This window comes from Amyelois transitella, chromosome 21, assembly GCF_032362555.1.
Source record: "Amyelois transitella isolate CPQ chromosome 21, ilAmyTran1.1, whole genome shotgun sequence".
Classification (NCBI taxonomy): Eukaryota; Metazoa; Arthropoda; class Insecta; order Lepidoptera; family Pyralidae; genus Amyelois; species Amyelois transitella.
The window spans coordinates 5,099,556-5,114,053 of NC_083524.1; the positions used below are offsets into that span (position 1 = coordinate 5,099,556).

At 33.8% G+C, this 14,498-nt stretch overlaps 2 protein-coding genes across 2 annotated transcripts; one reads left to right on the plus strand and one right to left on the minus strand.

The window, feature by feature from the left end:
• The first annotated feature begins 82 nt into the window (after window positions 1-82).
• On the plus strand, window positions 83-4,559 carry LOC106135599 (uncharacterized). Its single transcript, XM_013335950.2, has 2 exons — window positions 83-786; window positions 3,739-4,559. Exons 1-2 carry the CDS (start codon window positions 403-405, stop codon window positions 4,225-4,227), a joined length of 873 nt encoding a protein of 290 aa, XP_013191404.1. The 5' UTR covers window positions 83-402; the 3' UTR covers window positions 4,228-4,559.
• Window positions 1,463-5,002, minus strand: LOC106129657 (uncharacterized). The gene is made up of 2 exons (XM_013328267.2): window positions 4,553-5,002; window positions 1,463-3,690 (listed from the first exon to the last, which is right to left on the minus strand). Exons 1-2 carry the CDS (start codon window positions 5,000-5,002, stop codon window positions 2,878-2,880), a joined length of 1,263 nt encoding a protein of 420 aa, XP_013183721.1. The 3' UTR covers window positions 1,463-2,877.
• Window positions 5,003-14,498: the final 9,496 nt, after the last annotated feature.

A 14,498-nucleotide genomic window follows, 5' to 3' on the forward strand; every position in this document is an offset into this window, starting at 1 on the left:
TCCATGACCTTCGCAACCTTTGCAAGAGAACTTGACCCGTATTGGATAGATCATGGTTACATACATACACATGCAATTGCCTAAGGGTTGCTACACACATAGGCGGGTCGGCACTGTCGGTTCGGCAGCATTTGTCGATCAACAAAGCCGACCCGAAGTAATCACTGCACTTGTTCGGCTTTATTCGGCTTGTGCCGATCGGGTAGTTCATTCGAGTAAACGCATCATTCGATTCGGCAACTGCCGAACGGTATTTGTGGAACGAAAAAGCCGACTCGCAACTACTACTACAACATTCGGTTTCATTCGGCTTGTGCCGATCGGGTATATACGTAGTTCATTCGGGTTCAATCGGCACAATTCGGTTTTCATTCGGGCGTCACGCGTCGGCGTCGTCTCTGAATGTTTGTGGTCATTTTGTACATGCTTGTCGTAGTATACACACGTAAAATGGAGTGGTCGCAGGAAAAAACAATCCAATTTATCGAGTGCTATCGGTCTTACCCGTTGTTATGGGATTCAAAAGACGAATTCTATAAAAATAAAATCAAAAGACATGATGCCTTAGTAGAAATTGCAGCAAAGTTTGAAGTCGAAAAAGTTGAAGTTGAGAGAAAAATTAAAAACCTCCAAAGTCATTTTTTAAGGGAAAAAAAGAAAGAACAAGACAGCAAAAAGAGTGGATCTGGGGCCGATGAATCATTTACTTCGAAATGGTTCGCCTACAAATCTTTATTATTTTTATCATCCAGAAATAAACCTCGCAAGACTATGGATTCGCAAATGGTAAGTTGTCTACACAATTATAAATGGCCTTTTCTGTCTATGTTAAGTGTATCTGTGTTATAGATTAGATTAACTGATAATATCCATTCTCCTTATCCATCCCATCCATGTAACCCTTATCCTTGCGAAAGTATCTGTCTGTCTGTTACCTTTTCACGTCAAAGCCGCTAAACCGATTTACTTAGTTGAAAATCTAATAAAGTGCGGGCGAAGACACGGGGCGGGAAGCTAGTCCAAACTAATATTATAAAGAGGAAAGATTTGTTTTTTTGTTTTTTTGTTTGTAACGAATAAACTCAAAAACTACTGGACCGATTTGAATGAAATTTGGCACAGAGATAGACTTAACCTTCAGGAGTAACATAGGCTACTTTTTATCCCACTGCTGGGCATTGTTTGTAGTCCACGCGGGTGAAACTGCGCGCGGACCGATGATTTTTTACTAATCAATGCCCAGCCTAAACCATAGAAGCTATAAAAGCGAAATTTGGACAGTAGCTTATGTTATTAATGTTATGCAATAAAAAATAGGTTTTTTAAATTTGACTTTAAGAAAAGACCAAATGAGGTTGAAAAGAAAAATTTATAAGAATCCTATTCAAAATTTCGCCACCTGTAAGTATCATTCAATAGCTCAGTGGTAAATGCCAAGGGTCATATAGTTGATGTCGATGTCGATGGTTCGATCCGTGGTACCCGTGTGTAAGTTTTTTTTTTTTCATTTTATTTATTTTTATTGATTTTTAGAAAATATTTCTTATATTCATTGACATTTTGATTAATTTTTATTAAAATTTGAAATTTTGCCCGTTTATAGTATGGAACGACAGAGGGCGCTATTAAAAAAATTAAAATGTGAATAATTGCGTTTTCGAATTAAATATTTTTTTTTATTAAAGGTGTATTTTTATGTTATTTTTTTAAACCGGTACTTCTATTTAAAATCGGCTTAACATGCAAAATTTTTTTATTAAAATTTGAAATTTTGCCAGTTTATAGTATGGAACGACAGATGGCACTGTTAAAAAAATTAAATTTGAATGATTGCGTTTTCGAATTAAATATTTTTTTTTATTGAGGGTGTATTTCTATGTAATTTTTTTAAACCGGTACTTCTAATTAAAATCGGCTTAACATGCAAAAATTTTTATTAAAATTTGAAATTTTGCCAGTTTATAGTATGGAACGACAGATGGCGCTATTAAAAAAATTAAAAGTGAATGATTGCGTTTTCGAATTAAATAAATTTTTTATTGAGGGTGTATATTTATGTAATTTTTTTAAACCGGTACTTCTAATTAAAATCGGCTTAACATGCAAAAATCCAATAGTTACATTACCGATAGGGATCCCAATGATACCGACGGATTTACCTAAGTATATACTTTGAAAGGTTACAGTTTCCTGTAAAGGTCTCATTTGCCCTCACTATAAATAAATCCCAGAGACAAACATTTTCGATTGTTGGCATCGACCTCAGAAAGGAGTGCTTTTCGCATGGGCAATTATATGTTGCTCTTTCTCGAGTAGGATCTCCAGAAAATCAATATGTTTTGTTGCCACTTACAAATACGACGGCCAACATAGTTTTCAGTGCAGCATTACGTTAAAATAAAGGAAATTTAACGCAACCGAAGCCCCGGTCGATTGCTATGTTATTAAAATGTTTGTTCCTGGGATTTTTTTTAAATTGCCTATGTTACTCCTAAAGGTTTAGTCTATCTTTCAAATTTCATCAAAATAAGTCCAGTAGTTTTTGAGCCTATTCATTACAACCAAACAAACAAAGAAAGTTTCCCTCTTTATAATATTAGTGTAGATTAGTGTACCTAGACTACATAGTATAAAACAAAGTTAGCATTTGTATTTGTTTTATTCAACGAAATTAATTGCAGTTTACATTATATTCAAACAGTTTATTCTCGAAAGTTTTTTCATACAAAACATAATTGTAAGAAATCCCCGTGCGAAGCCGGGCCGGGTTGCTAGTTAGTAGTAAATAAAAAACTAAAATCTATACTACAACATATTTATTTAATTATCAACACAAATCTAGCTAGCTACACTGATTTTAGTACATATTAATAAATTTTAATACTTATTTTGCCAAGGAACTTTTCCTTGATGCGAGCAGAAATACTCAGCAAATTCATCCCTGACAATTTCACCGGGCGAAAAATTGTACAGCATTATTGGTTCAATATTTGCATTTTCAGCGTTAGTTTCTTCAGCCTCTCCTACGTTTATTCCCACGTCATTTGTGGCATTTCTTCTATCACCTTGAAACGCGTAGTATTCGTATAAATGCCTCGATTCATCATTTCTTCGGAGAAAATTGTGTAGATGTAATAATGCCATCACAACCTTTGTTACTTTGCTAGGTTGTAATTTGAACGGTCTTCGAAAGCACCCATACACTTTACTTAAAATTCCGAAAGTACTTTCAACCATCCGACGTGCTCGACTCAAACGATAATTGAAAATTCTAATTTTCGATCCCTTTTTCCCTAAAGATGTGTATGGTTTAATAAATCTTTCTGTTAAAGGAAATGCATTATCAGTTATAATTACGTATGGTGTCCGGCACGGTCTCCCAGGAAGCTCACTGTCTTCTGGCACATTCAATGTTTCTATATTGTCCAATATAGTATTTGAAAAAACTCCGCCGTCTGATATTCGACCTTGGCATCCAACATTAGCATACAGGATATTATAATCAGAATCTACAAGTGCCATTAACACAATACTAAAGTATTCTTTAAAATTGTAGTAATCAGTGCCACTGTGAAATGGTGCTTCAATTCGCACATGTTTCCCATCTAACGCACCGAGACAATTCGGAAAGTTCCATTTATCGTTAAAACCCTTTGCTATATTTTTCCACTTTTCTTCGGTATTTGGCATCTGAAATGTAGAAAACTATTTATTTATAAGTAATTATTATTTTTTCAGATTGATTACACTGCTGAAGACAGCTTAGATAGTACGACTGCTTGCACTGAAACCTCAGATGAATGCCGAAAGCGTTCACGCAACGTGGGGAATGTCAACGAAAAAATTTCGAGTGCATATTCTATTATGACGGAGGTATACAAAAATCGGAGTGACAAAGATGAATTCTCCTTGTTCGGTGACCAAGTAGCTGTGAAGTTGAGAAAAATTTATTGTCCTTACGCAAGACTTACTTTGCAAAATAAAATAAATACCCTTCTAATGGAGGGGGAACTCGGAGTATACGACTCATATAATTACTATCGACCAGACACAAGTACCAGCTCTGCAACTAATGATGGTACTAATAACTTTGTGCCAGATTCTGACAAACAAGGATATATTTCCATAAATAACAATAAACCAGCTTTGATTGATAATTCTCAAGAAACGCAGCTTTCCGTTCCTAAAGTTATTGCAGAAGAACAATCACGTGATCCTTTAGCTTAATGTCGTGCATTTAGTTTGTTCAAAGCAACATGCTAAAAATGTGGTGTTTATGTTGATTTATGATGGATGATAGTTCTTAAGCGACGCAACTTTCCATTCCTGAAATTATTACGGAGTAATATTCGCGTGACTGATAATTTTTTAGTTAAAAGCTAGATGCTAAAGTTATTTTATGTTGACTTTATTTGTTAATTTTATTTGTGATTGATTTCGTAATACCAAAAAATGTTTCCATTTTTTTTAATAAATAAAAAAATAAATGCAGATTCTAATTTCGAATATGTTCCTTTAACCCAACAATTAATCACCTTGAATTATTTCTTACCTGCATAAAGCTCTTCAACTCTGTGATTAAAGCTTGACTTACTACAGGTACTATTTCAGAAACACTTTGCTGTGAAATTTTGAATGTCTGCATTAAACTTCCAAATGAGTCTCCAGATACATAATATCTTAAAGTAACTCCGAGTTTTTCTTTTGCAGTTAAAGCAGTTCTCCATTTTGTATCATTTTTGTTAATTGATGGTCCAATCAGTTGAAGAAGTAATTCAAAATCACTACTTGACATTTTAAAAAAATCTTTGAATCCACCGTTGCTTCTGTATTCTAAGTTTAACACATCACAGTCATCTTCTTGTAATCTATTAAGAAAATCTTCATTGTCACGATTTTGAAGGCCTCTTCGCACCCAGAATCTTCGAGGTTTTCGTAGTAAAGAGCCGGCAATAACGACAAAAGCTGCGGAAATTAACAACACGTCGTCTTCGTCCCACATTTTTAGCACTACTGAACAAAAATTGTTGCCAAAAGCCGATCGGCATAAGTCGGCAGTTGCCGAGCCGAGTGATTGTGTGCGGCTCCGAGCGGTTTGTGATTCCCGAACATTATCTGCATATATTCGATTTTACCGCCCGGTTTGGCCGATTGTTCCATTCGGCTGTTGCCCGGCCTTTGTAATCGAGCGGCAAAGACGAGCGGCTTTTTTCCCGAACATTCATCTACACATATTCGATTTTACCGCCCGGCTGTGCCGATTAATGCCGGCCCGATTATGTGTGTAGCAACCCTATAAGAGAACGCTGGATAAACAGGTCGCATATCAACATGATATTACCAATATTGAAGTACTAGTACAAAACTTAAAGTCTTTTGTTCAAGGCGTGAAAATCGAAGTAGTTGAAGATTATCAAATAACAGAAAAAGACTGGCTTTTGCCCAAAGACTTGAAAACGTTTGCGGGAACTATGAAAGTTCACCAAGTGGTTTGGTCTAAAGAGTCGGGGAACCGTTTGGCACTTCGTCATCTATCCTGTGTTGAAAGAGAATGCCTAAATAAAATCGTAATGTGCCCTCACGGCAAACATTTAGGTTTTCATGATTTAACTGAGACTCAATTACCTACTTTTGTAAATACTACAAATATGGCACAGCTGCGTCCAATACAACTAACAGAGAAGTTGGTACTACGTCCCAAACCATCCAAAGAAAAGAAACATCCAAAGAAAAGAAGTAGTATTATAACTGAACTATCAATACACTCGATCCAAAACATTGACATATCAGTTCTTAAGCCCTCAACATCCAAATCTCCCGTTGGAATGAATAATCAAAAAGAAGAAACTGGACAGGAATCATCAATGATCCCCAAATCACTACTGGAAAAGTATGAAAACTTCATTGAATTCAACACTCCCTCGTGTTCATTTTTTGATAACCCTGATACTGCATTACTTGAAAAGTATGAACAAAGTAACAGTGACAGTGAACAGGAAATCAAAACTAAAGTCAAGAGGAGACCAGTAAAAAGATTATCATCGTCTTCATCGACTTCAGATTTGAATATTTTTGATTGAACTGTTGATTTGATTTTTTAAAGTAAGTAGTTATTCGTTGGTTTCGTTTTTTGTTTTTTTAAGTACTCGACTTGTTTAATGCACGAATGAGCCTGATTTCAAATGCATATTCCCACTTAAATACAAGCTTGCTAATGTGTGGGCTATCTTTCTTAAAGTGTGGTAAAACTTGTAGCAACCCATTGGATCATTCGTGCGTGAATATTTATACTTGTGATATTTGCTATGTTCCTATTAAGTAGTAAGTTAAACTAATGGAGAATTATAGTATACTTAATTATAATGAAGAAGTGTTATCATGTGATAATAAAAAAAAAAACATTTGTTTACTATATATCTAGTTAAGAACCAATATATACATATTTAAAGTCATAAAAAGAGGCTGATTAGCGAATTAGAGACATAAGTTACATCTACGTACCTACTTAAAAATACTGTTTTATTAAGGCTTATAGTTTGCAATAATAAGTATTTAGGCAGAAAAAAACTGCATTCCTTTTTTTTTATTAGATACTATACTGTATTGTTATTAGTGATTTAAGATAACGTGATCTCAATTAAAAGGGTTTTAAAGTACTTAGCTCGTCTGATATAATTAGATGTTTTATAATGTTTCTTATCAAAAAATATAAGAGTTGATTTGTTTAATATAGAAGTTTTACTTATAAAATACTAAATCCCACTTATCACCTTTAACTACTTGCTACATTTGACCGGGTTAAGAGTCACGAGGGTACGTATCTGCCTTATTCCGTAAAGAAACTGTTAATTCGATGAACTCTCCAGTGTGTAACCTTTCTGTTTTTTTTTTAATTTTAACTTCTTATAACATTTTTATACCTAAACGAAGTTCTTTACCTGCTCCATATTTTGGTGTTAAGGCGCTGTGGCAAGCAAAACTAGCGCCACCAATGAAAAAAAAAATCATATCTCAGTAAGTAATGAATATCAAAAATGTACAACACCCGAATACTAAATTAATACGCGCTTTATTTTTTAAACATACTAGGAAAACTGTATGTCATTGTTTTGAGCAACAGTTTTCATCAAAGGAAAAAACGGCCGCTTTTAGCAATAATGCTTTTTGTTTCTCAACACAATGAAACAAAGTTTTCTTATTATTTCTAAAAAACAATGCATAATATGATTATAATACTTTAGTGTTCGGGTGTTGTACATTTTTGATATTCGTACTAGTTACTGACATATTATTTTTTTTCATTGGCAGCACTAGTTTTGCTTGCCACAACGCCTTAATGCAGGTAGTAAAATAAATATTAGCACGCTTTTATTATGGTCGAGCTGTAGGTAACTAAGTGTGTAATAAAATCTAAGAAGCTTAATTATAGCAAACTTCATTATTTACTAAAAATATCACAGTTACTAAAATGACTTTAAAAAAAATTAAACGTGCCTAAAATTAGTCACAGTTATTTGAGTAAAGAAACAATGAGAATAGTCTCAAAGAAAGATATTATAACAACAACTAACTGTATCTTCTTTAACTAAGAATATGAAAACCGAACTTAAAATATTACGGAACCCTTGTTCCGCAGCACGGTTGTTCTTAGCCGTATCATTTCAGTGGGTTTATTTCATTTCGGTGCACATTTAAATCATTTCGGTGGGTAATTTTCATTTCGGTGGGCTTTTATTATCATTTCGATGGATACTTATCATTTCAGTGGACACTTAAAAATTCAACCTTAAATATATCTGCAAGTTTCGATGATATTTGATGACCATTCACGCATATGTTATAAAATAGCTTAAAGTTTTATTTATTATCAAAAAATTGTAGAATAGCATTGAAATAAAAAATCTCACCGAAATGACAAAAAAAAATCACTTGTTGAAATCCACCCATTTATTTGGTACAGACATCCATTTCAATGTGGTACATGGTGTGCCAGCTGCTTCTCTCTGCAAGTCAATCAAGATAAATTGTAATGTTAGACCATCTAAATATGTCTGTCCGCGAACATTCAAAATACAGAACAAATGTGTATCTCTTGGATAGGCATGTTACATCTTCGTCTTCATCGTCACTTACTATAAGGTGAGATGAAACATAAACGCCTTATCAAATATTGAATTAAAAACACATAGCTGATGGTGGACTTTTAGTGTCTTCGAGACTATTGACTCTGTCTACCCTGTAAGGGAATAAATACTTTTAATATATGTAAGTTTGTAGATTAACGTGGAATATACGAGCCTACCTATTCAGCGGTGAAATGGAGCTGTCTTAATTTAACTTTACCATAACAACAATAAAGGTGGAACCCTCAAATTGTGCGAATTTAATTGTTTGCTATATCGCATAAACAGCCGCCTCCTGCGCCTGTTTAGTTTGACAAATCCGCTCGTTAATTGGAAGACGCCATCGCTTTGTTAGGTAGTGAGCATATTAATGAGAAAAAAGCGAGATTAAGCAATCATCCGTACTAAGATTATATAAAAAGAATAATTTAACAGTTTTGTTGTTAATGGATAAATAAACAACATTCCTAGGTAATTTAGATCAAATAAAGCACAGTCCTTTTGGAGTAAAAGTAAATTTCATGGAAGCGGAGCCGGGAAAAATATCAAATCCAACAATAATATAAAAATATAAACAAAAAATTACCATGCTTTGATCTCGAGATACATCGATCAGTCTCTTTATAAAATTGAAGAGCTAATGAGCGTAAATACTCCATAAACCAAGAGTTACCCAACCACGTAAGTGTTAAAATATACCTATACAATCATATGTTAACATGTGATTATATGTATGGTTGTTGTAAACTTTTATTTTTGTTTAGAACTTAACAAAACAATTAAGAAATTCATATAAACTCTATATTTTTGTTTTAAAAAAAATACTTTAAATCGAAATAAATATATGTAGATAAATCGCTTTCACCTCTGCCACTAACAACATCGATTCAAACGTTTGTTGGTAGTTACTCAAATTATCGTTTTGGGCTTATAGTATTATAACTACATACGAGTATATATCTTTGTGGGAATATATATATTCTATGAGTAATATTCTGCTTCCTGGGCTCATAGTTTGGATTCGTGCCAATGGTTGACCGGTAAGTAGCGCACATGTATAACGATATCATAAGATTATCTAGCACTTTTCTACACGACTGGGTACGTTTTGCAGCTTTATATAAATATTGCGTTGAACCCGTTCAGAATCAAAGAAATTAAATTTATTCATTTACTTAATTGATTTATGACTTAATTTATGAGATACGATATCGAGTTTCTGTATTTATTATTTACATGTATGTACCATGTATGTACTTACTTATTTCAAATTTGTAAATAAGAAAATAATATAAATAAACTTTACTAATAATAAAATGGGTACCTAATGAAAGTAAAATAAAATATATCAGTTCAAAATTATTGACTTAATTAAGTATTAAAATACGTTCAGTTTTGATAAACTAAGGTCCGCCCGCAGCTTTGTTCACGTGTCAATTTTTGCCTAATTGTTATTCTGGTGATATAATATTATCGGGAAGTGTTAATCTCGTCCGGAAATTTTTCGTGAATGAATGACAAATGTACTGTACGCAGATAACTACTGCAAAGTTTCGCAATTGTAATGACAGCGTGGTCATAAAACAGTCTGAGATTAGGACAATGGTGTAAATTTTATAATGACTATTTAAAAATAGCTGGTTCTTTTTTTTTAAGTTTCGTCGATCGTTTAATTAAAATAGAATATGTTTACCAAAGAGTACAGTATGTATCTATATTGTGAAAATAAAACAGTAAAAACTCCTTTCCTCTACTCTTTCCGGGAAAGCGGCGTGATTTTATGAATGTATGTACAAAAATTCTATATTGCCAAAACACTCAAGCATGCTCTGAAAATACCCATCTTCGTATACAAAAAAAAATCATTCAGAAACCTTAATATACACTTAGAGGCACAGTGAAAATAATTACAGCCGCCGCTAAGTGCCCGTCAGACAAATGACTCAACTTTCAGGGCAAAAGTCTTTATTTCTGAGCAGATAAGGCTTTGTTGAAGAGCAAATGTCCGAGTGAGAAAATTGAGTACATATTTTCTGTTCAAGTGCTTTGAACTTTGTTATCGGCGTTAAGCGTGCCAGTGGAAATATTTTTTTTTTCAGGAATTCTTTCTTATCCTTTGTTTTTATATATAATCTTCTTAGTATATAAAAGAGGACACTGACTGACTGATTAACTGATATCCTTGCCAAACCCAAACCGCTGCGTCTAAACACATTAAATTTGAAGCGTAGGCTCCAAATAAACTTGAAAGCCAATAAACTTGGGATTCTTCTTGTAGGTGATGGGCTAGCAACCTGTTACTGTTTGAGTCTCAAGTCGATCATAAAGCCATACATACAGCTGAATGTGCCCTTTCAGTCTTTAAAAGACTTTCAACTCTGTCTACCCCGCAACGGATATAGATGTGACTATATGTTCCATATCTGGTCTCTGGTGTAGTAAGAGTGGATTCGATTAATGGGAACGAAACGAATTTTGTAACACGCGGGCTGAGCTCCGGGAGTACTCTAGTATCATACAAATATAAGTTACTTATAAGCACTGTACATATTTGCCTAAAATGTGCAGGTTTACTAACAATGGCAGACTTTATAGGCTCTTAATTTAAAATCCTTCATCAGCCACCTAGTTTAACATTACCTTCCAGTCTTATAAGTTCTGACTCTATCTACCCCATATAAGATAAACACGAGATATATGTTTGTACCTACTATTTCCGAAAAACAAACAACCACGCTATCTCTGTTATCGTAGTTTACAAAACTAAAACAATCCCAACAAACATTTCACTAAATTGTGCGGATCGCAAACTGTCCGTATGTCTAAAAATCTTTACGTTGCCTCGTTCCTAGACGGGGATCGGGGGTTTACCGTTTTCATTCCAGTTATTGTAAACTTCAGGTCAGCGGTTTGGTTATTCAGCAATATTATTTGATTAGAAAAATCTAAAGAAATGTTATTGTTATTGACGAAATTCACCTTTTCTTTGCGTAGTCTGTTTTCAAACATTGCAAGAAATAAAAATCACCTAAATGCAATTGATAGTAGAGAATAAAAGAAATTAAATTACAAATGACTAATTTTCAATTATTTGTGGGGATAGTAATATTTATTTTCATTTAAAAATTAATTTATTGAGTAAACATTTGCCCAGAAGCCATTTATGACTTTTAAGATTATTAGATATCATTACCGATTGAATTAGGTGTTTCATTTACTAATTTATAAATATTATTCGATATCATAAAATACATTTTTTTAATACAGTTTCTCCTTCCTACTGGTGTTACTTCTAGTTACATACTCACTACTCTAGAGCCATGGGTACACCTTAGGCACTGATCCTGGACAAGTGAGCGCTGAGAGAAGTCAAATGACCAAATATCCCTCACATGGTAAACCGATCTATAGGTCACAAGACAGAAATGATGAAATTGAAATTTAGAGATAGCGTTAATTACAAACGGAAAGCCTGATAAAATAACTAGACGCTATCATCAGCTAGCTCCCAAACTAACATGGAGCTTATTCAAAACAAAAGAGGAACTAGTTTAATCGCGGCCATTAATAACGGATCTTATTTCAATGCGTTTAAGTCGAAAGTCATTTCTATGCAAATTTTAAACCGAACATAATAGGTGCTTCACTCACGGCGCTCAGTAAATTTCGCTGAAAAGTCTCCCTCTGATTTATTGAGACTTATCGGACTGAATTTTGTCGTCTCGCATGGGAATTAGATAGAATTAATGTGTTAATTAAAATGTGCATGCGAGTAACTTTTTGATAATAAAATAGAAATGGTTTGGAGATTAACTTGTGAAGTTGAAACATTAGTAAAGTGAAATCATAGACATTCGATATCCTATAATTTCTTCACTATTAGTGTAGCTTATTTTATCGGTTATAAAACTAAAGAATACGATTAATTATATAATTAAATTATTTACAGCCTATCAACACCACAGGTATATTTGATGATTCATAACAGCTCTAAATTTTTACTTAAAATAACAAAACCAAAATATAAACCCAACAAAAAATAAAAGTTATGTCCAATGAAAATTAAATAACATTATAAAATCTTTCTGATCGAATGAACACCAAGAGTTGTTAATATATCGTCTTCAGCTTCGGAAGCTTCCAGGCAGAAAGTTTCGAAATGTTATCGCCCGTCTCGTAATTTTGTAGCGATAAACGCCAATAAATCAACTCCTAACTTTTGATATTGACTGCAGTGTGTACCAATTCATTTTTGAAGTAATTTTATTAATTATTTTCGTATCTCCTTTGAGGAATAAGAGTTTGTGGAGTCAATGTTACAGAGAGTTATGTGAAGTTTTAATCTGAAGCTTTAGTGACAATTTACAGTAGAACTTGATGATAGTAAATTTGACTATGTGATAAAATTATTTTAAAAACTTGCCTTAGCTTTTTACTATATGTATAACTTCGGTTGTAAATCGTTGCGAATCAGATTGAAATAACGCCAGGATTTAAAAGGTACAGACAATGTATAATCACGTTTATTTTCCGGATGGATAGGTAGAAAAAGTCTGTTATAGACACCGAAACTTTTTGGCAATATTTACGACACGAATTATTAAAACCTTGTCACACGACATTTTCATGAATAGATGAAGCAATCCTTTGAAATTACGCTGCTCATCAACAAGAAATTTCATAGATTGATTTATATTTTCAAGCAAATTACAAGGAGATTGTGGAAAGAAATGTCTAATAGGAAAGGCCTAGACGAAGGTACCTTGATCAAATTAAGGACGTCCTAGCAAAAGGTCAGGTCAATAGTACCCGAAACCACCGAGCTTGCATGATGATACGATACGAAAGAAGTATGCAGAGATCGTGGAAAGATGCAGTCTCTGCCTACCCCTCCGGGAAAAAGGCGTGATTTTATTTAACAAATTTAAATTTTTCAGTCGTTGTATTTCAGAAACGGTATAATTAAAGACATTTTTCCTTTGAATTTTAATTTTCACATTGAACATTCGTTTTGTCTCGAACTCAACGCAATTAACTACTACGAAAGAACGTTTTAATAAAAAGTAACTTAATTAGTAGAGCACCTTCAGTTATCTAACTAATTATAAGACTGGGCAATAAAGTTAGCCATCGCTATTCTAGATGGTAGTCGGAAATTTGCATGCAATTGCAACATTTAAAGATACAGGTGAACTATATCTACTATAAACTAACTATACTCCTTACCCGGAGGGGTGGTCAGAGACTAAATCTTTCCATTTGAAACGGTATCTTCATACTTCTGTCGTTTCATTCACATTCATAACTTTTATCATGCAAGCTCGTCAGTTTCGTGTCCTCTGGACCTGACCTTTTGCCAGGAGGTCCTTAAATTAATCAAGGCACGTTCGTCTATGCATTCCCACCTCCAGCTTACTTTTCACACTCTCCTTGTATATTTCTAGGGTTAGATGGGTTCGAAAATAGCATTTAAAGTAAATTAGTGAATTTGAATAATCTTTAGAAAAAATATCCAAATATTTTTCCAGGGCTGTTCGGGATTGATTTGTGCCCAATGGTTTTATTAGTGTTCCAAACGATTTTCCCTCAAATGTATCTATCGCCTTGAAGTCCGCGATTCGCTCATTCAGTTGAACAGAGGAACTAATTGGATCATGATCATCCACGTGTGGTTGAACTCCGTTCTGTAATGTGTGTGATCCTTGGATTGGCCATGGTGTAATTTTTTACACGTCGGTCCACTCCGGAGGATCTGTGTTCGATTTCCAGTTTCATAAAAGTTCTCTCGCTTTTGTAATCACACCATTTTTTTAATGATTTTTCAGCTGTAAGCTTCGAAATGAGAACCCACTACGAACAGAATCTTCCAATGCACGCTATTTTATTTTATTTTTGTAAAGAGAAGACGAAGTTCATCAAAAAATCCCTACGGGTAGCAAACGGGTTCATTCAATTAATTGACAAACCGACAAACAAAATTTTACTAACAACCAATTTAAAACCTTCAGTTGACAATGACTGTTTTCAATAATCCCTGGACAATACGCCGCGGGCCAATTAATTACGTCCATCACTGACAAATGCATCCCTTAATCCTAATTGATTGGCTACCGTGCATCCCTCTTTTTGTCCACATTTGTAAAGCTACACTGTATAGTTATGTAAATTTAAACTTTAATAACACCCGCTTCGGTAAATATAGTTCAAAAGTATGAAATAGAACTATATTAATTAATAAATAATACTAAGATTTCTATGAATAGAACGAATTCAGTCTCTTCATCTACCTTTTGGCAAAATTTCTGGTAAGGTACATTTTAACCTCTCAGTTTGAGATGCAAATGCGCATCCATGATCCTGAATTGGGTGAGTCAA